Below are 21218 nucleotides of genomic sequence, written 5' to 3'. Positions count from 1 at the left end.
CTTGCTCTGTCTGTCTCTCTCTTTTTCTCTCTCAAAAGTAAACATTACAAAATTAAAATTTTTTTTAAAGTTTACTTATTTTGAGAGAGAGTGCACACAAGTAGGGTGGGGACAGAGAGAGAATCCCAAGCAGGCTCCACACCATCAGCACAGAGCCTGACGCGGGGCTCGAACTCACAAAACTCGAGATCGTGACCTGAGTGGAAATCAAGAGTCAGATGCTTAACTAACTGAGCCACCCAGGCACCTCTCTTTTTTCCTTTTAGATTCAGCCCAGTCATGACCTGTATGGAATGCAGCCCTTTCTCTCTGTGTTGTCCACACCCTTAGGCTTACCTCTATCATGGCTTTAGTTAGGGGTTTTGTAATCTCTGGCTGCTCCCTCCTCCCCACTGTGAGGTTCTTCAAAGCAGGGATTTTATATATAATAAGTAATATACATATAAAAATATAAACATAAATAAATATATACAGACCATATATATATATATATATATATATATATATATATATATATAAAATCTCTGTATCCCCAAACCAATCACAGTTGTTTGGCACATCCTGGGTGCTCCCTATAATTTTGTTGAGCACTGAATGAGTTGACAAAGTAGGGGGATTGATGTACATTGGAGGATCTGAAAGACATCTAATTGAAAGACATAATTATGTTGCCAAAATTTCCCATCACATCAATAGCAGTAATAGTCAATAGTCACATCAATAGCAGTAAACCCAAACAGCACTGGCTTAAACCCTCTGTGCTCATTCAGGGCTTCATTGCCCTGTAAGGTGCTCTCCAGGAATTTTGAGGGGGTCTGTTGGGAGTGTCCTGGGTGCTCCTGTGTGTGCTGCTGCGCTAGACATGTGTGCTGGAGTCACTGCTGAAGGACTGGTACTCTTGGTGACCCTTGTGGAACCTTCTGCCAGAGGATTCCCCAAGGTCTAACAAGCTCTTCTAATGTCTTTGTGGAGCTTTTGTGCTCTTCGTTGGAGTTGGTGTGGACTCTTTGGGGGGCAGTGTTGAGCTAGAGAATGGTCCTCATCATAGCCCTTCCATCCCACCTAAACGGGGAGAAGGTCAAGCTCCCCCATTTCTGGCCCCTGATTTCCTTCTAATGAGTTCTTGTCCAGGAGCATCTTGCCTTCTCTTTGAACATTGGCTTCTACTACCTCTCTTCTCTCCCATCAGTTCATCAGGCAGGCCTGAACTCGACACTGGAGTTCAACTAGAACATGATGCCGTCCACTATAGTAAGAACCTAATAAAAGTATCTGAGCAAATCTAATCCTTAACAAGGGATCGCTGTCCTTTAGGGTAGGGGTGATTCTATTGCCCTGATTGCTCCAGAGCCCCAGCCCTGCCCCCCTCCACTCCCTCCATTCCGTGCCCCTCACCTTGTTGTAGCTTTTGCTAAGGAGAAGTTCTTACCAGCTCTCCAGGGCAGGAACTGCTATTGCAAAACTCTTGCTCCATGCTATGGTAATGGGATGCAACTCTGGGTGTCCCTGACCCCAAGAGGCGGTCCACAGGCGCTGGTCAGAGCCACAAGGTTGCCCAACTACTGCAGAGGCTCTGGCAGTCTGTGTGAGGCAGAGGGGATGGGGATAATAGCACGCATGCCTATTTGGGGCCACAGAGTCTGCCCTGGAGCCCAGATAGGGCAGCTAATCCCTATCTGGTACAGAGTGGGGCCTGTGCTTCTTCTGAAACAGTTTTCTCAGAAGCACCACAATTGGGAGTCCAGTGAATGACACAGAATTTGTGTAAGACTTCTTGGGCAGTCAGGGGATATGATCTTGTACCATGAAGGTACACAAATCCTCATAACTATCTTTACTAAAGTTTAGTTGAGTGAGCACTGCATAGAGAGTTACCTAGTCTCAGCTCCTCCGTCCAGGCACTCACAACTGGGGACTGACCAAGTCACCACAGTGGTTGGAAGGGCAGGACAGAGAGGCCCAAGCCTCATGTCTGAGCCTCCTCTCCTGCCCACTAAACCAGATGCTCTGCGAAGCGGCCGGCCCTCCCACACACTGCTGGTGGGAGCGGCCAACACACAACTCTTTGGGGAACAACTCAGCAGTTTCTTAAAAGTTAAACATATACTTATCATATGACCTGGCAAGTTCATTCCTAGGTATTTACCCAAGAGAAATAAAAGCAAAGGTCTAGGGGCACCTGGCTGGCTCCGTGGACAGAGCATGCAACTCTTGATCTTGGAATTGTGAATTTAAGCCCCACATTGGGTGTACAGATTACTTTAAAAAACAAAAATCTTAAAAAAAAAAAAGTAAACGTCTATGCAAAGATTTGTACACAGATGGTTATAGGAAATGTATTTGTAACAGTCTCAAACTGGAAATAATCCAAATGTCAGGCAACAGTTGCATGTGTAAACAAATTGTGGTATATCCATGCAGTGGAATACTACTCAATAGTAAAAAGGGACTATTGAAGGCAGACAATAGAGAGTGTAAAATTAGGATTCCATTTATATAAAATTCTGGAAAACTAGTCTCCAGTGATAGAAAGCAAGTAAGTGGGTGCCGGGGAGAGAGGAGGAGGAGGGAAGGTTACAAAGGGCATGAAGAAATTTGGGGAATGATGGGAATGATGTTCATTATTTTGAGTATGGCGATGGTGTCATGGGTATATATTAAAGTGAAAACTCATCAGATTGTACAATTTATGTGAAGTGTGTTAAATGTCAATAGTAACTCAGGAAAGATGTTAAAGATGAAAACACAACAAAAACAGACCTTCAAAGCAGACAGGATGCTCCTGAGTGTGGTGAGCGGTGGGCTGGGTGAGGTGGGAGTGTGGGAAATGTCAGGGTCTCTGGGTCTTCTTCTTGGTCAAGGACATTCTGGGCCTGGAGGAACTTTAGAGAGGATGGTGCCTGGCTCCCTCACTTACAGAAGAAGCCCAGACAGCTGTGAGCTCTCTCAAGTCGCCCAGCTCATGGATGGTGGATGCAGGGCTTCAACCTGCCTCCTGCCTCCTGCCTGCCAGCCTGGCTCCTTCCACTCCCACACTACAGAATGCGCACACAAGTGTTGTCCGCCTTAGGTCACCAACTTCCAGAAGGCAGGATAGGTCAGACCAGAGGGGTGGGAAGGGCAGAGGGGAGGGAGTTGACGGGATGGGGTGGGTGGCCATTCCTGGGTGATCTCATTGGTCGAACTGAGCTGCTCCCTTCTGGGAGCAGGGTGGGCAGTGGCGCCCTCTCTTCTTGTAATCCACAGAGCAGGCATGGCAAACCAGGCCTCCGCAGAGCCTAGGAGCAGAGGTGGGAAGAGTGGGGGAGCTCAGGGATGTGTTTGGGGGAGGGAAGCATGTTTCTCATCTCCCATCAGAGCAGTGTGTCTCAGGAGGCCTCCCCTTTCCTAAAGGGCGTCCCAGTGCCCCACCCCCTCCAGAGTCCTCTAAATGGCAATGACAGGTTCTCCTGCTGGCCCCCCTCCCTCTCTCTCATAGCTGGTCCTGCCACCATGTTCCTGGAGGAAGATGAGGGGAGCAGCTTCCTCTGTATAGGAGATCTCTCCCAGACCAGGAGCCTGTTAATCAGTCTCTTCTTGGAAGGCTGGCACAGTCCCATCCTCCAGACACTGTTGCTTGTCTGACTCCTTTCCACTGTTCTAGCTCATGTCTATGCTAAGTGTTGTGTAAAGTGAATGGCCAGCTTTAAGTGGCTCTCATAAAAGCCCAGTTCCTGTGACACCTCCCTTGCCAGAGAGGGCAGAGTGCTGTGGGCTGGTGGAAGCAGGGCTGTCCCAGAGGAAAAATTCTGTGCTCTCCCATTACCTGCATGGGTACCGCCGAGACAGCCGGCCAAAGACCTTGCTGCAGTCAACACAGCATCCGGGGGCCATGGAAGAGAGATGCTGGACCTTCTGCCACAGGTCATCCTTCTCTCTGATGAGTGGATGGAGGTGGGGACACACACACACACACACACACACACACACACACACACACACACCAGGAGGATGGAGATGACACAGGTAGAGATACCGAGACCGGGAGAAAGAGAAACACAGAGACCAAAGGAAGAGCAAGAAAGAGAGAGAGAGACAGAGAGAGAGAGAGTCATACAGAGATACACACACACAGAAACAAGAAAAGGAAGTCAGGGGGTTGGAGAGGGAGACAGAGACAGAGTGGTAGATAGGGAGATAAATGTAGAGAGAGAGGGAAAGGCCAGGAGAAAAAGATGTGGAGACAGTCAGGGACAGAGACACAGAGAGGGAGAGAAAAATACAGAGAAAGACGGAGAGAGAGACATAGTGACAGAGAAGGAAAGAAATGAAGAGATCATGAGAGACACACACACACATAAGAGGTGAATGAGTCTGCAGTCTTTGGGAAGATGGATGGTGACACCCCAGTCCCCTCCCCCAATACAACCTTGATCCATTATTTAAGAACCTTCATATCCCACCTCCTCCAAGGAGTGTTCCCTGATCATAGAAGCCCCCATAAGTTTCTTACGATGCCCTTATCTTTTATTTGGCACTTGATACAACCCCCCTTGTATTTATGTATGTTATACTCCTGCAAAACTATCTTTACTGTTGTTTTTTTTTAAAGGATGTTTAGGAATGTGGGTTTAAAGTCTTTTTTTTTTATCAAGATGATATATACACACGATTTAAAAATCCAACAGTGCAGAAGAACTTATATCAAAAGGAAATAGACACCCTCCCTACTCCTTCCATTCTCAATGGCAAACCACCTCTCACACTTGTCGCTTTTTCTCTTTGATATTACTTCCACACTTAAGTAATATGCCCATATCCTCTTTTTTTTGATATGTCAAGAGAGAACATCTACAGAGCTCCTTACCTTGATGTCAGAGGACTTAGCTTGTTTATTACCATCCCCACTAACTCCACCTCCTTCCTCCCCATGCGGCTATATCCCTATTTTTGGTTCCTCTATTACTACTGTAGTTTTACAGAATATACTCACACATTTATTTCTCACTCATTCTGTGAAGCACAGATAGCATCCTGACTGCCATTCTGTAATATGATGATACCAGCATCACTTCCTCTTCGGTTGGCCTCCTTCATCCACCTCCTACTCGTTATCTATTCCTGCTATGTCCAATATGGTAGCCACTAGCCACATGGGGCTACTTAACTTTATATTTCATTTAACTAAAATTAACTAAAATTAGAACTTCAGTTCCTCAGTCACATCAGACACATTTGAGGTACTCGGTCACTACATGTGACTGGTAGCTGCTGTATTGGACAGGGCGAGTATAGAACATTTCCATCTTCACAGAAATTTCTATTGGCTTCTATTTTGTGTACTTAATGTTGTTTAGGTAATAACATTTACATTTGTTCTATAATTACAATTGTTTACTGTGCTTTGTCTTTAGGTTGATTCTAACATTGAAAAAACCAAAAAATAGTATTTGTATTATTAGAAAATATATAAGCATATTGCTTCAAGGAGAGCTAAGATGTGTTCTAAACATTTCCTTGGAAATTTTTTGTTTTTCCAGGACTTTTTAATTGCCTTTCTTTGCTCCTTGCAAAGTCCTTGCATGACTTGCCTTTAACACAGCCTAATTGTTCCCTCTCCTCAACAAATTCTTCATCATATCAGGTATGGCATTGATTCTCTTTTTCCCCGGAGACCTTCCTCCTCAGTACTTCTGTTTCAGCCTGGATGTACTGCTCCTTGGGTTTGACAGCCACTTGTCATCTTGGAAATTCCCTTTTCTTCTCTCCCGGGCTAGAGCTACTGTTTCCTGAATTCCACATCTTCTCCTTTCTTGGTAAGCCAAGCTTACTTCCTTGTTTTTCCGAAGCACATCCTTAATTAACTTCCCAAGAAGGGCCCTGTGGGAGGTAAATTTTCTATAACCCGTCTTTCTGAAAAATGTCTTTTCCCATATCACCTTCTCTGCTTGTTTTATAGTTTGGCTGGATCTAGAATTCTAGGGCAAAAGTTAGCTTTCCTCAGAACTTGAAAGTATTGCACCATTGATTCTTAACATGTTTTTCTGTGTCCTACTTCCTTTATAGGTGACGTGTCTTTGAGTATATTGTCCTCATCTTTGTTTTATGGCGATTTCACAACAATGTATCTCAATGTGGGTTTTGCTCCCTTTCACTTATTGTGCTGGTCACTCAGTGAAATCTTTACATCTGAAGATCTGCAACCATTAGAGCCTGGAAAGTCTCTCATACTTTTATCTTATATTCTCTCTCTCTCTTTTTTTTTTTTTTTTGAATTCTTATCAGTTGGAGAAGAGATAGTGAGATAGTGAATCTCCTGGAATGATTCTTTATGTTTCTAACTATCTCTTTCATGTATTCCATCTTTTTATGCCTTTTATTCTACATTTTGAGAGATAGCCTCCTCTTCCTTTTCCCATCCTCGAGTTAAAATTTCAGAGATATTTTTAATTTCCAAGAACATTTCTCATCTTTTGTAGGTCACTTTTCACATTATCCTGTTTCATAGGAGACCGATCTTTTTTGTTTACCTTTGTCTCTGCTTCTATGTTCTAGACTCTTCTCAAACATCTGAGGATCCATGGTCATGATTTCATGTTTAAGCTGCTGGAGCTTCAACAGTGGACAGGGGTGGTTGACTTGTGGCTTCTCTTTAGGAAGGATGGGGCAGGAAGCTAACTGCCACATCAGACTGTCAAATGCCAGAACACACTGTTGTTTATTTGGGACATTTAACTTTGTTTAGAGAAGGAAGTTTTAATTATTTGCCTGGGAGATAGACCCCTCAGGGTTGATATTCTGAAGTTGGGGAAGCAGGCTGAAAGCAGGGGATATACACTGATCTTTCCAATGACTTTATCGGTCAATATTCCTGATTACTGTCCCTTATCTCATTTCTGCCATCTGTGTTCCTAGTGTCTCTGGTCCCTGAAGTTCTAACTTGGGCTAAATCCAGTCTCTACTTCTTCATCCATTTTCTGGCTTCTGGAAATTAGCTGAAATCTCTTATCTGTGGTTGGCTCCTCCACCTTTCTCTCTATTAGAAGTTTTATTTATTTATTTATTTATTTATTTATTTATTTATTTATTTATTTTTACAATCATTCTACTGAGATCTCAGGATGGAAAGCAGATGATGTGTTGTCTACCACCTTGATGTAGAAATCAGCCTCTATAGCTTGCCTGCCCACTTTGTGCTTAGGGCCATATTTTCCATGATGCTTCTGCAAGGGACATTATATTATGTATCTTGGGATCTCGTGATGAGTTTCTTTAACACAGGAAAAAAAATTTCCTTTCCTGATGAACTGGTATATTTCCTTGGAATGCATAGTGACATTTAGGCAATTTACTGTGTTTCCATTTTTGATTCTGCCAAGATGCTCAGAGCTAAGTTTTAACCCTAATCCTAATCCCTCAAAAGTATGAATGTTTCCTCTTCCATTTCATCTATTTTTCTTAACAATCATATGTATATGTCTTTTATTGTTGGCTACCTTAAATTCTTTTGTGAGATACATGGCTAATTTTTTATATCTCCCTTTCTCCCCATTGACAGCTCTGTAGAGGAGGTCATTCTTAAATTCTTTGTTTGTTCTTTCCAGGTTGACTTCTCCCTTCTCTCATCTTTAATATCACTTGGATTTTTTTGCAAGAGGATTTAGTCCTGGATGATCCCTCAGTGACCCTCCAATTCTAATGAAACCCAAGTCCAATGCTGTCCTGGTTCCTGAACTGGGTCAAAGTATAGCATTAGTTCCCTACTAGACTGAAGGGCGGAAACCAGGCTTTACACACCTCCTCCATTGCTCAGTGGTTTAGTGGTTTGGAATCCATCCTGGTGAGCTCTCTGGTACCTAGGGCAGCTGACCTGGGATGGCCCACAGGCCCAGTGGTCTCAGGAAGTCGACCAGGCAGTCAGGGGTAGCACATATGATTACCTCTTGGTTAACCTCCTTTTTTCTTCTCTCAAATCCTTCTCCATCTATGGGCTCTTTTCCCTTCCCCTAACCTTAGTAGGTATGTGTGTATGTGGGGGTGTGTTGGAGTGGTGGCGTGCCTTAGAGCTAGAGGAATCCATGCAATTTATATGCAGTGTGTCCTTGGTGTCCAAGTCAGCATCTCTGACCCTCAGTTTCCTCATCTGTGATATGAGGAGAACAGCTGGGGCGGCTAAAAGAAGATGAGTTAGCATATATTAAAGTTCTGCTCGATAGTTCTCAGCGGAGTAGAATTTTCATTACCCAGTCTCTACATCCCATATCATCCCCTCTTCTGCAGTCCTGCCCTGCTGTGTCCACCCTTACTGAATCAGTTCCAGCACCCTCATCTTCATGGCGTGGACCAGGTCCCGCTGCCCTCCAAGCTCCTTCTCATACATGGCGTCCTTCCTCTCAGCCTCCTGCTGATTCTGCTCCAGCTCTGTCTGCAGCCGGGCCCTCTCTTCCTGACACCTGGGCACAGAAGGAAGACTAAGTTCCCAGCATCTGTGACCAAGCTAGGCTGGGCCTCTACCTGACAGGGAGCTCCTGGGGGAAGCTGGTGGTACCTCCTATAGCTGATGCGCACACACACACACACACACACACACACACACACACTCCCTTCCACACACACACACTGCATACATTCTCCATACCCCCGCGCCCTCCCACACCACACATACTCACACACACATAAAACACGCCATACCACACACCAAGCTGAACACCACGGATAGCATGCCATCTATAGGCTGACTCCTTACCAACCGTCCAGAGGAATGAAAACAGGGTATAGCCTCCTGTGTTTCTTTAGAGAAGGTGAGCCAACATCTCCATTGGTTGTATTTCTTTTCTTTTCTTTTTTAACATTTCCATCTTAAAATGTAATTTTCTTGAAAGGCATGCCCACAATTGCAGCAGCTCTCTGGAGGGAAGGGGGGTATCTGGCAACCCAGGCTGGATGGGCTTTGCCCAGCTGAGAACAACAGTTGGTTTGGGAGTGGGGTAACTGGTGTAGGACTTAGGGGGATATTTTTAGGTTTTAAAATATTTTGAAAAATTATGGTACATTGTCTTTTCAATTAAGAAAATAATGTTAAACATATGGCTTCCTTAAATTTTTGTTTCAGTTTGGGCTTAGAATCTCCTCAGCTCTATTCTTGCCTCTTTTTTTTGTCTTTGGTGGCTTCTTAGAAGGTTCCAAGAAGTCTACTGCACTAGAAATAAGAAAGTCCCAGCCCCGCCCTCCATCACTCAGATGAGGAGGGTGTTGCAAAGGTGGGTGCACATCCTGTGACCTCAGGCTGTGTGTGTGGGGGGTGTGTGTGCGCACGCACACGCACGCACGGCCACACCCCTGGCTTTCAGTGTGTTTGAGGCTTGCAGGAGGCTTGCCAATGAACTGAATTATGAATTTTTACAACACTGCCATGTAGCACACCTCAGAGAAGAAAGCTGGGTAGGCTGTAAAGTCAAACTGACAACAGAGATCCACCATAATTCCAAAAAGACCAGTCCCTGCAGCTTTAAGGAAGGGTGTTCTTGTGTTTGGGCACTGGACCAGGGCTGTATTTATTTTAATGAACATCTTGGCCTTCAGTGTCCTTGTTTCTTAATATTGGTATTTGATTTTCCTGAGCTAGTTTACTTGCACACTGATCCCAGGGCCTTTGGTGTGGCCAGTGCAGGTCCCAATGTGAAACCCGTGGTTAGTGTGTGTCTTTGAGGTGGGAGGGAACACTTATTAAGCACCATCTGTGTGCCAATGGCTGTTTGAGGTGCCAGGAATACAGCAGTGCCTACGGCTCCTGGTGGAGCTTATAGTGTGTTGGGGACAGTGCTCAAAAGAAGTGATAAACCAATAGCGTAATTAAGCTAAGTGTGTGACGGAGATAAATGAGGGGCGGATAGAGGCTTGAGAGGGTGTTCAGGAAAGGCTTCTTAGACAAGGTGACCTTTAAGCAGATGTAAGAGATGAGAAGTCAGCCAAGCAGAGCCAGCGAAGGTCACATGGAAAGGTCTGCAAGTTGGCAAGAACTTGCTTGTTTGAGGAACTGAAAGAAGACTAGGGAAGCTGGGATACCATGAAGTTGCAGGAGGTGGGGGGTAGGCAAGAGATGAGGTGGAAAGGGGCAGGGCTCTCTCCCTCACTGGCCCCAGGAAGAGTGGACTTGAACCTCAGTGCAATGGGAAGCCACTGAAGTATTTCCAGCAGGGGCTGACAGACACTCCTGGTGCAGGAGAGGACACGGGAGGAATTAAAGTCTAGAGCACCTGTTACACGCCAGCCCCCGAGCTTAGTGCTTTATGCCCTATTTCATTTAATTTTCACAAATATGGCAGACAGGTGATATGGTCATAATTTTACAGGAAAGAAAATAGAGCTTCAGAGAGGAAATAACATTTGCCCAGGGTCACACTGTTTGATATGTGGAGGGAGAAGAAATCTGGACGCAGGCCTGTTGAGCCATAAGCTCTATTGGCCTCCCCAACTGGCTTCCCCATACTTTTGTCCGTGCAGGGTCCGGTCGCCAGTGGTTTATGGCACAAGTGCTGAGTGGGCAGCAGGTGGGAGCAAGGGATAGATCCTCATGAGCCCCTGGTGTGCCCCAAAGGAGCTCAGTGGGGGGCGGGGTGGGGAGAAGTGTGATGTCTGCCTAATTCTGTCTGAGGACCTTCCACTTACACTTGCCCTAATCACTTTTGCTTTGAGGTCTTATCCAGGGGCAGAGGAAACCTACCTACTTGGAAAGATGGTCCCACAGCGCATCTGAGCTGGAAGGAGGAACTTTAGAGATCCAACTGTCTCCTTTTGCAAATCAAGGAACAGAGGCCAGAGAGGGAAGGCCAATTTCTCAAGGTGCCACAGCCAGAAAGTTAGGAAGTGGGTACTAGGTGCCCCATAGCTCAGTTCCAACTGTGTTTTCATAGCCCCTGGTTGGTCTGCTAAGGCCTGAGGCCAGGCTTAGCTGGCCCACTGTGTCTTCCCTATGTGTCCAGCCTGGGGCTCTGTGCCCAAAGGGCTCTACCCTGCCCACCTTCTGTCTATTCTTCACACCAACAGACAAAGTAGTCCTGAAACCCACGGGGCTCTCCACTTCCTGCTCAAGACTCTGTTCCAGCCTTCCATAGCACAGGGAGTCTGTCCACTCCAGCCACATGGGCTTGCTTGATTACAAGTGCACTTCTGGGATTTTGCCTTTGCTGGTGCTCCTGCCTGGAGCACTCCTCCCACGGTCTTTGCATGGTCATTTTCCCAGTGGCTGGGGTTTCTCCTCAACTGTCACCTCCTCAGAGAGGAACCCCATGACTCTAAATCTAGGTGAATCTCCTGTCTCTGTCCCCTTTCCTGGACTGATTTTTTTTTTTAACAGCGCCCATGACTACCTGACATCCTATTCCTATTTGTTGATCTAGTGTCTGTGTCCCCAGGTCTGTGAGAGCAGACACTGACTGTTCTATTCACAGCTGTCACCATGCTCATGGCCGCAGGAGAGTCACAATATACTATCTGCTGACCGAGTGGGCTCCCTGGCACTTCAATCCGGCGGTAGTGAAACAGTCGCCCCCAGCTTGATGCCCGTGGCCCCTTTTCCCTGGAGTGATGTGTTCCTCCTGAGTCCCTGGATGCCAGGAGGATCCCTCCTGGCCACGGGAGCTTCCGTCCTGCTATCTGCATTCTGACGACTCTCCCGCAGATCCCCAGCCCAGGCTTCTCTGAGCTCCACACTCAGCTGTCTGCTCAACAGCTCCACTGGCATGCCTAAGGGGTGTCTCACACTTGGCATGCTCTCCCCTCAACTCCTGAACTTTCCCCACAAGCGAGCCCTGCCACAGCACACCGTCAGCTGTGACTCTAGCTTTCCAGCTGGTCAGGCTGGAAAATGAGTCACTCCTGACTCTGTCTTTCCCTCTCCCCCCAGGAAGCCCCGGCTCACAGTGAATCCAGAATCTCGCAGCTTCTCTGCACCTCCACGACCGACCGGAGAGCATTCAGAGGCACTCCCCTGCCCTCCCCTTCCTCATCGCTGTCCCTGCTTCCACCTTGGTTCCTTACAGACTAGCTCCACAGAGCAGCGGGCTCGAGCCCTTGAAAGCACAGATCAGTCCAGAATAGGCACATCTATGGGGACAAATCAGCAGTTGCCTAGGGCTGGGGGGGGGGGGGGGGTTGGGAGGAAGTGGGCAGTGGATGCTAATGGTACAGGGTTTCTCTTTGGGCTGATTAAAATGTCCTAAAACTGATTGTGGTGATCGATGCACAATTTCATGAATACACTAAAACCCACTGAACTGTTAAAAAAAATGCAAACCTACTTAACCTTAAAGCACATAGTCACATCTCCCCCTCTGCTGTGAACTCTCAGTGGCTCCTATCTCACTCTGAGTCAATGCCAAGGTCCTTTTGATGACCTGTGAGGGTCTCCTGTTACCCAACTGACCTCCCCCTACCTCCTCTCCCTCCTCTACTCCCCTGAACCTCCATGATGTTCCTAGGACCTGCCATGCCCATTCCTGCCTCAGGGCCCTTGCTCTTGCTCTTCCTCTGCCTGGAATGTTCTACCACATGCCCAAACAGCCCATTCCTCATTTGCTTCAAGTTTTTAACTCAAATATCACTTTTTCAGGGAGGCCTTCCCTGGCTGTGTCGCCTCATTTAATATCACCCCTGACACTCCCATTCGCTGCTTTATTTTGATCTTCCTAGAACTCGTCACCTCTGACCTTCTACGTAATTAACCTGCTTATCGTGTTTACAGATTGCTTTCTGCACTAGAAGGTAAGCTCCACAAGGACAGACGTTTGGTCTGTTTTGTCCGCAAGAGGATTTCTGGCACACAGAACAGGCCTGGAGCAGCTCTGAGGGTCTGTGGATAACGGACTGGATGACAAGTGAAGAATAATCGGCTGTGAGACAGGGGCTCCCCCAGATGAGGGAGCAGCCTGGGCCTGGTTGTCTCCTTGGAGCCTCCCAGCTGCTTCCTCCAGCCTGTCTTGATTCCCAGAGAAGGCCCCTGGGTGGGCAAGGCCTCTGCATTCACCTAGGGCCTGAATCATGGGAATCCTTGCTGACCAAACTGCAAGGCTCAGCTGAGTGTCTGGTGGGAGGAGCCCCTGGGGGCCTTTTTGGGTTGGTTTCTGGGCCTATAGTGTCTCTCAGCCTTTGAAACAGAGACTCAGTAAACCGCTCCATGAGTCAGTCTGAATCACAGCTACCCAGGCTCTGATGGGGTTCAGGCTGGTGCCTCTGGCCCTGAGGCAGGTGTCAGCCATGTGCAAGAGTCAGGGGCAGGTGAACTGACTGGGGCACACAGAGCTAAGGGAGAGAGGGACAGAGAGACCAAGTCAGACCAAGGAAGATCTTTGCATAGCAGAGGTATTTTTTAAAATTATGAAAGAGAAACTCGGACACTGAGAAAGTGTTCTCTGGGCCCTTGCGGTTAATGTAATGACAGGAAGTTGGAGAAGGTGGAGGTGAGAGTAGCTGAAGGGGAGGCAGAATGAAATAAATACAGGCGCACAAAATATTGGCGGAGGGCCCGTGTTTAAGCCCACAGGTTCTGGAATCATCCACCAGGGTGTAGACCTCAGCTCCTCCACTAGTGACACTGGGTGAATTGTGTGGCACCTTTGAGCCTCAGTTTTCCTATCTATACAATGGAAATTCTTAGAGGACTTATCTTATAAGTGTGTTGGGAGGAAACGCCTAGAACAGTGCCAGGGACATAGTAAACGCTCAGTACATGATAGTTACGATGATGATTATGCATTAAGAGAGTGAAAGAAGACTGTGCAACAGGGGACAGGAAATTGAGAGACAGAGGACCAGAGGAAAGATGGACACTGAAGGGGCAGGAGTGTGGAGGGGCAGGGAGGGAGACTGGGAGAGAGGGGAATGGCAGTGGAAGAGGCAGCAGAGAGATAAAGGTGAGTGTGGGAGGGACAGGAGGCATGCACCCGTCCTGCAGGCTGTTGGGAAGGCCAGTGAGGGAGGGTCTGCCAAGGGGAGGGGAAGGGTCGGTGGGAGCTCCTCCAGGAGCCCTAGGAGTAGTGCCCTGAATGCCTCAGTGTCCCAAAGCTGTGCCCAGCACAGGGCCTGATGTACCAGAGACGCTCAGAAGCCACTTGCTGGTGTGACCATGAAGGTGAGCGGGCGCCGGGGGGGCGCCTCCTGTCTTGCTGGCCTCTGCTGCCCACCTGGCAGCAGTTGCCAAGGTTGCCAAGGTTACCTGCTGAGCCGCTCCTGTAGTGTCCGCAGCTCCCCTTCCTTCTCCTTCAGCAGCTGCTCCTGGTGCTGCGCCCGCTCCTCGGTCTTCCGGAGCCCACGTCTCAGGCTCTTGGGGGTGGGAGGTAAAGGAAAGGAAAGGGAAGCTGAAGGAGGAGGGCAGAGATCCCAGCCCCGGGTGTGACCTGACAAACATCCCCATGAGACCCCAGGGCCATGCGAGATAGCCCTTGGGTGGAGGGCTGGACTGAGGACAGCACTGGGAGCTGAGAAGCCCGGCTCTGACTGCCCCTGGGAGAGGATGATGATCACAATTCAAGAGAGTGAGAGGGGACTGTGCAACAGGAACAGGAAAATGAGAGACAGAGGAACAGGTGAAAGATTTCTTCCTTTGCTGAAGGATGAAAGTTACAGAGCTCAAGGATACAAAGAAGGCGGAAGGAAGGCTTGAAATTGATCTTGGGGATCTCCAGGAGAAACATCTACAACCAGAGCTGCTTGGTGGGATGTGCAACAGCAGAACTTAGACATTGGTGGGAAATCCGCCAATAATGAGGGCTACCGAACTTGAGAACCTGTCATTGCCCCCAAAGAACTGTTGGGGGAGGGGGGGGGGTCTTAGACTCCAGGGCCTGCAGGAGCCAGGCAGGTAGTACTGGTGAATAAAGTGGGCTTGCTGTGAGGCCGTAGGGAGAGGCAGGGACTGTGGTGACCTGAAGAAGACCTTCTCAGAGAATAATAACCCTGTGCAGACCAGTCAGAATTATCTGTGGGCTGGAACGCACCCCTCCCCCCGGACCACTGAAGACTCCCACCTGGGGGCCAGGTTAGAGAGGGGAAAGGAGACAGGTACAGAGCTCAACTGCTCTCACCTTGACCACATCCTGCAAGGCCACTTCTGCTTGCTCCTTCCTCCTGGTCACACTGGTCTCTCCTGTTTCCTCTTGTGGTTCCTCTGGGGTGAAGTCTTCCTTTGTTCCCAGGCCCCAAAGGACCCGGGGCTCCCCTGGAATGCTAGGCACCTCCCACTCCTGCTGGTTCCCTGACATTGTGTCCTCTATTGTCCCTGCAGGGCTGGAGGCCAGTAGCCTACGGACATGACCCCGCTCTGCTCCCCCTTCATGAGTCCCCTCCGCACTGGGAAGAATCCTTCTGCCCTTGGCCTCTGTGCCTGTCACCTCCTTTGGAGCCCCCTCAGACCCCTCTCCCTGTCCCTGGATGCTGGGTGTTGAAATCTCCAGGCAGATCCCAGTTCTTGGGGCTCCTTTCTCCTGGGCTTGCTGAAGTTCCTCCCCTGCTGGTTCCCACATGCCCTGGGAGGACCCGAGGCTCCTGGGATCTTCTCTTTTCTTTTCCAAAAAGGGAGGAAGGTGCCTTTGTTGCTGGGACCTGGGGAGTCCGGCTAACCAGTCTTCCCTGGGTGCATCTTGCAGACAGCTGGTTTGGCTAGTGTGCAGCTCCTCTGGCTGGACTGCTGTGGGGTTTCCACGTGTGGCTGAGATCTGCAGAGAAGCCCCAAAGCCATCACTGCTCTCAGCACCAATTTGCCAACCAGGTGGGTGGGAGAGGCCACAGACCTAATCCAAGGAACTTACTAAATCTAAAGGAATATTGATTCAAGGCCCAGGAATCAGAATGTTAACATCGCCCCAGGTGGAGGGGAGGCCCCAGCTTTGATCCTGGTCAGGGAGCAGTAGTGCTCCTCAGTACTCTTTTCTGTCCCCCCCTCCCTGCCTCCCCTGCGTCTTCTGCAGCGATCTGGTTTCTACTTCCCGCCCTCTCCTCTGACCCTGCCCCCTGAAATTCTCTGGGTTTCAGTTTTCTTGTCTGTAAAATGGGAATAATAACGCCTGCCTTGTAGAGTTGTGGTGAAAGCTTAAACAGACCGACAGCAGCTAAGGGTCACCTCTCCTGAGAAGCCGTCTCCAGGCTCCCCTGTTCCTCCGTGCATGGCTGCATCACCGCACTTAACAGGTGGCGTTGCAGTGTGTTCCCCCTTCTGGGCACAGGCTGAGTCCTCACGGTATCCGTACCTGGTGCTAGGAAGCTGGTGGAGTGTAGAGTGAGATTGGGGAATGACAATGGCCATGAGCTACCACTTACAGAGCACGTGGCCAGGGGCCTCTGTGCTACACGCAGGCTGTCTCTACACTTCCTCACAATCACCCTGCAAGGCAGGGCAAGCACCTTGCCAAGGGCCTTGGTTATTAGGGCCAGAGCTGGGATTTGAACCCAGAAACCTGACTCTTCAATCTCTCCAACTGAATGAACTGAGACGTTTGCAAATTGTCCAACGGAGGTTGTTTCCTTGATGTGCATCCTACACGCTTCCGGTTACCCTCCCCACCGCCTCCTCCTCTCCTGGGCCCCATGGCTCCCGCAGATAGTGCCTTCTCTCCCCGATATCCTCACCACCGTAGGACTACGAGCCCTTTCTTGTCCTGTGGCTACCCAGTCCCCAGGTCTACATGCCGGCCTCTCTGTCTGTCTGTCTGTCTCCTCAGCTACTGCCCATCCTGTGGGGCCCAGCAGAGACGGAGAAGAGGCAAATCAGAATGAAGTTGGGCAGAGGCACCTGCTTTGGGGAGTCTTTGGTCTTTCTGGGTCTTCTTCCCTGGGTCCGGCTGGGGCAGCAGGACCTGCAAGGGAAGGTGGCAGGGGGACCACGGGCCTCTCTCCAGCAGTGGTCGTGGTGCTCAGCGGCAGGACATCCCATCTTTCCACCCACCCACTCGTTTCGCTTCCGCTCCCGCCTTCCCACCTTCCCACCCTTCCATCCTCATGTGTGCATCCCCCTCTCCATCCATCCACGAGCCTTGCCCACCACTCGTCCTAACAGCTACCATGCGCTCGTCCTTCTAACCCTCCACCCCAACCATCCAACGACTCTTTAGTGAGTGTGCAGTCTATGCAGCATCATGTGACAGGACAGACTGTGCCGGGAAAATAGAAGTCTGGGGAGGTGGAGAATCAGAGGCTCAGACAGCAAGGAGGGAAGAACTGATGGGACCGGAGGCTGAGTTTGGAGCTTGCTTGGGATGCGTGGTGGTCAAATGGCAGGAAGGCACTGAAGAGAGGCTTCCCTTCAAGCTAGACGCACTCACTCTGAGAACATGGGCCAGGCTTCATCTAGGTCCGGCCACTGCAGGTTCAAGTCGAAGGTCACTCCATTGAGAGCATAGAGAGAATCCAGGAGGTCTTCCTGGAGTTCAGGGCACACCAGAGGGCTCCGGGGGCCATACCATTCCCTGTGTTATCGGTAATCAGCAGACTTGGCCTTTGGTACTTGGCCTTGGTGCTGTGGCCGCCCCCACCCCCAGGGATCTTCCTCTGCTATACACCACCATGGGATGGTTCCCCAAGCAGGGCTGTGGCCCTTGGGGAGCAAGAGGCTTAAGCATCATGGTGCTACCAGGACTCCTGGGTTCTGACGCCCCCTCTGCCCTTTCTTCCTGGACTTTTCCCTCATGGCTGTCATTTTAGTTGTCCTTGATATTAATCCATCCATCTGGGGGACAAAGAGGCATCTTTCACAAGGGACAGACAGTAGACTCAGAGGGTGTCAGTAGGATCATGTCCCAACAGCCCCACCTGGTGAGCTCGGGGTTCAGAAGGCAGAGCTGCAGGGACTCGGCCAGCTGTCCGTGGGCTAGGCAGAAGCGGATGAAGGCACGGCCTTTTGCTAGAGAAGTCTTCAACTGCAGAGTGCATAGGGGGCGAAATGGTGGGGAAGAGGTGGGGAGGTGGGGGCGTGGTGTGGTATTAGATCAGAGGGAACTCGGCCAGGACAGAGAGACAGGATGGGGACTTGTGTTGTTTGGGAACGAAAGGGGTGGCTGGAGGGCTGCTGAGGGCAGGGCTAATGAGACATGAGGGCCGGGTGAGGGGTCTGTGGTCAGTGGAGCGGGGATGGATGAGAAAGGGGCTCCCGGAGGCCATCCCCATCAAGGGCCTGGTGGCGGGACCCCCTCATGCTGAGGCCAGTCTCCCTGCCAGCTGGCTCTGGATACCTTGTCCTGTGAGCAGACGAAGCGGGCCGGCTCCGTGCTGTCCCGCTGTTGCCGTAGGCCAGAGCAGAGGAAGTCCCAGTAATCCTTCCGAGGCCTCAGGAGGCTCTTCTGCTCTTTCTGGTCAAACTGGGAGCAAGACCAGGGAAAGGAAGGCATGGAAATGTTTCCTCCCGGAACCCACCTTGCATTCCAGCACGCTGAGAATAGAGGGGAAAGGGCTACTGCAGACAGACCTGGCTTCAGGGGCTGGCTCTGCCCTCAAAGGCTGTGTGACCACGCTCAAGGTGCAGGACCTCTCTGAGCCTTTGGTATTCTCATTCATTCATTCCAGTAATACTTACTGAGCACTTACTATGCGTCAGGCTTTGCTCTGTGCCCTGGGAATACAGCAGTGAGCAAACTGACCTCATGAGCTTATACCTTGGTAGTGGAGACAGACAATGTGCAGAGTAAGTAGAACATATAGGATGTTAGATGGTGCTGACTGCTAAGGAGAAAAATAGAGCAGGGAAAGAGAATAGAAAGCACGTGGTATGTGCACCCGTGTGTGTATGTGGTGTGTGTGTGAGATGTGTGCGGGGTGTGTGATGTCTGTGAGCGTGTGGTGTGTACGTGTGTGTATGTTTTAAAAAATTGTGTTAGGGTGGCTAGAGAGAGCCTCACTGAGGCGATACTATTCAAAGTCCAGATCCAAAGGAAATGAGAAATTGTGCCATTCAGATTTCTGGGGGAGAGCATTCCAGGCAGAGGGCAAGTGCAAAGGCCCTGAGGTAGGTGCATGCTTTCGGAAGATCAAGGAGGTCAGTGTGAATGGAATGCAGCAAATGACGGGGGTAGACTGGCAGAAGATTCACACATGCATCCTACCAACCTCACATGTACACTCACACCACACACATGTGCATAACACGCAGAGAAGTAGGAAGGGTATGTGTGCGTATGTGGGGCTGGTAAGGTCATTCAGCACCTCAGGGGGTTAGAATGAGAATTTAAGGGGCACCTGGGTGGCTCAGTCGGTTAAGCATCCTCCTTCGGCTCAGGTCATGATCTCACAGTTTGTGGGTTCAAGCCCCGCGTCGGGCTCTGCGCTGACAGCTCAGAGCCTGGAGCCTGCTTCGGATTCTGTCTCCCTCTCTCTCTCTCTGCCCCTCCCCTACTTGTGTGCATGTGCTCTCTCTCCCTCCCTCTCTCTCTCTCTCTCTCAAAAATAAGTAAATAAACATTTAAAAAGAAAAGAATGAGAATTTAATAAGGTGGGGCAAGAGAAGGGCTTTGCCCGGCCCTTGGTAAGTGCTCAAGAAAAGCGCCAGCAGCAGAAAGGTCCAGCCCTAGGACATCTCAGCTCTGAGACTTCAGTCCTCAGAGAAAGGTGGCTGCCCTACCCCACCCCACTCCGCCCTGCCCCAGCCTCCTGTCCACCTCGTGCCCCCGCCTGCAATATCAACCTCCAAGGGTGAGATTAGATGTCGGGAAGGGCTTGCTGACTCTGAGGGTGCTGAGGCGGCCAGTGGCTCTTCCTGAGTATCTGGGAAATCCCTGCTCTGGTGACCTGGGCCTGGAGAGAGCGGGGTGGGAAGGGGGCGGGGCGGGGGGGTCACCTGTAGCAGCAGCTCCAGGCAGCCACAGAGTCTGTGCAGCTCAGCGCTGGCATCTGTCACTGGAGGCTGCCCGCCAGGGTAGCCCTGGAGGATGGCGGAGACAGCAGCTGCAGGGGCGGGGGCGGGGGGATGGTGGACATCAGGCACTAGGTAGTGAGGGCTCTGACGGAGGGGCTCCCAAGAGCCCTCACCTCTCTCCCAACTCAATCCCAGAAAATCTCTCAGGACACACTCACCTTTCAGGTTCCTGGTGAGGATGGCCCCTTCCTCTGCCATGAGTATTTCAAAATGATGTGATTCTTTGTGGCTCTGCAGGGTCAGTCCAGGCAGGAGCCTCCGGGCTCAGCTGCCCAGTGGTCTCCTTATACAGAGGAAGAATCAGAGCCTAGGCCAGGAATGGGGAATATCTTGAGTCACACAGTGAGTCAACTGGTAGGATAGACACTTCGGCTCTTCCTCGTAGGCCAGCATGGGAAGGGGATGGTATGGGCCCCACAACACCAAGGGAGCAGTTCCTGGGTGCTAGGCCCTATGTTCTGTGCCTGACATCTTTGTCTTGTTCAGTCCCCATAATAACCTAGGAGGTCATTAACTCCATGAAAATTTTTTTAATGTTTATTTTGAGAGAGAGAGAGAGAGAGAGGGAGGGAGAGAAAGCGTGAGTGGAGGAGGGGCAGAGGGAGAGAATCTCAAGCAGCCCCTATGCCCAGCTCGGAGCTGGACTCGGGGCTCGATCTCATGACTGTGAGATCACAACTGCGAGATCATGACCTGAGCCGCTATCAAGAGTTGGAAGCTTAACTGACTGAGCTACCCAGGCCCTAAGTGGAGAAGCTAGAGTTTGAACTCAGGTCTGAGTGTCCACACACAGGGCAACCTGATGTGAGGGGCCCTGTGAGGGCTCATGCCATGAGGACACTGGGCTGAGGGAAGGTCACCCCTCTCTGCCACAGGGAGCCTTGCCAGAGCAGTCATCATCCTTGAGGCGCACATTCATCCTTTCCTGGCCCCCAGCTGAGTGGAAAATGTGTGTTGTTTGAGGAAAGGGAGGCAGAAGTAAAATGAGGCCCTAGAGCTGGGACTGGGCCAGGATGCTGGGTGTGTGTGGGGGGCAGGGCACCTGGTTTTAATCCTGTGGTTCTCCACCGCCGGGGGATCACAGCCTTTCTTCCCCCGTGGGTCCTGGGGCTCAGAGAGGAATACTGTGGCCGCTGGGGGTCAGTGGCTTATCCTGATGTCACCTGGAATAAAGACCAGTCATGGGAAACCCCAGGGGTCCTGTCTCTCAGACCATAGTTGCTGGAATTCGGGGGTGTGGGTAGGAGTAAAGAAACAGGGGACACAGTGGAGGGAGAAGGGGAGGGAAACAAAGGTAGACGAGGGTGGAGGGTGGAGATGGTGCTCAGGAAACACTGAGTTGGAC

The 21218-nt window shown here is 50.2% G+C and overlaps 1 protein-coding gene across 2 annotated transcripts; it reads right to left on the bottom strand.

Annotated features, from left to right (window-relative positions):
• Positions 1 to 2261: 2261 nt before the first annotated feature.
• Positions 2262 to 20999, bottom strand: RUFY4 (RUN and FYVE domain containing 4). Of its 2 annotated transcripts, XM_042995310.1 has the most exons (13): positions 20916 to 20999; positions 20032 to 20180; positions 19796 to 19902; positions 18198 to 18323; positions 17779 to 17885; positions 17292 to 17435; positions 16763 to 16826; positions 16094 to 16234; positions 15060 to 15689; positions 14192 to 14298; positions 8286 to 8432; positions 3806 to 3916; positions 2262 to 3278 (listed from the first exon to the last, which is right to left on the bottom strand). In XM_042995310.1, exons 2-13 carry the CDS (start codon positions 20069 to 20071, stop codon positions 3173 to 3175), a joined length of 1830 nt encoding a protein of 609 aa, XP_042851244.1. In that variant the 5' UTR covers positions 20072 to 20180; positions 20916 to 20999; the 3' UTR covers positions 2262 to 3172. The 2 variants fall into 2 exon arrangements, with proteins under 2 accessions (XP_042851244.1, XP_042851243.1); XM_042995309.1 differs by lacking the exons at positions 2262 to 3278; positions 3806 to 3916 and adding an exon at positions 8726 to 8886 and having other exon boundaries at positions 7071 to 8432.
• Between the last annotated feature and the right edge of the window lie 219 nt (positions 21000 to 21218).

The sequence above is a fragment of the Panthera tigris genome, chromosome C1 (assembly GCF_018350195.1).
Source record: "Panthera tigris isolate Pti1 chromosome C1, P.tigris_Pti1_mat1.1, whole genome shotgun sequence".
NCBI lineage: Eukaryota > Metazoa > Chordata > Mammalia > Carnivora > Felidae > Panthera > Panthera tigris.
The sequence above is the reverse complement of the archived record's forward strand: the minus strand, read 5'-3'. Positions and strand labels throughout refer to the sequence as shown.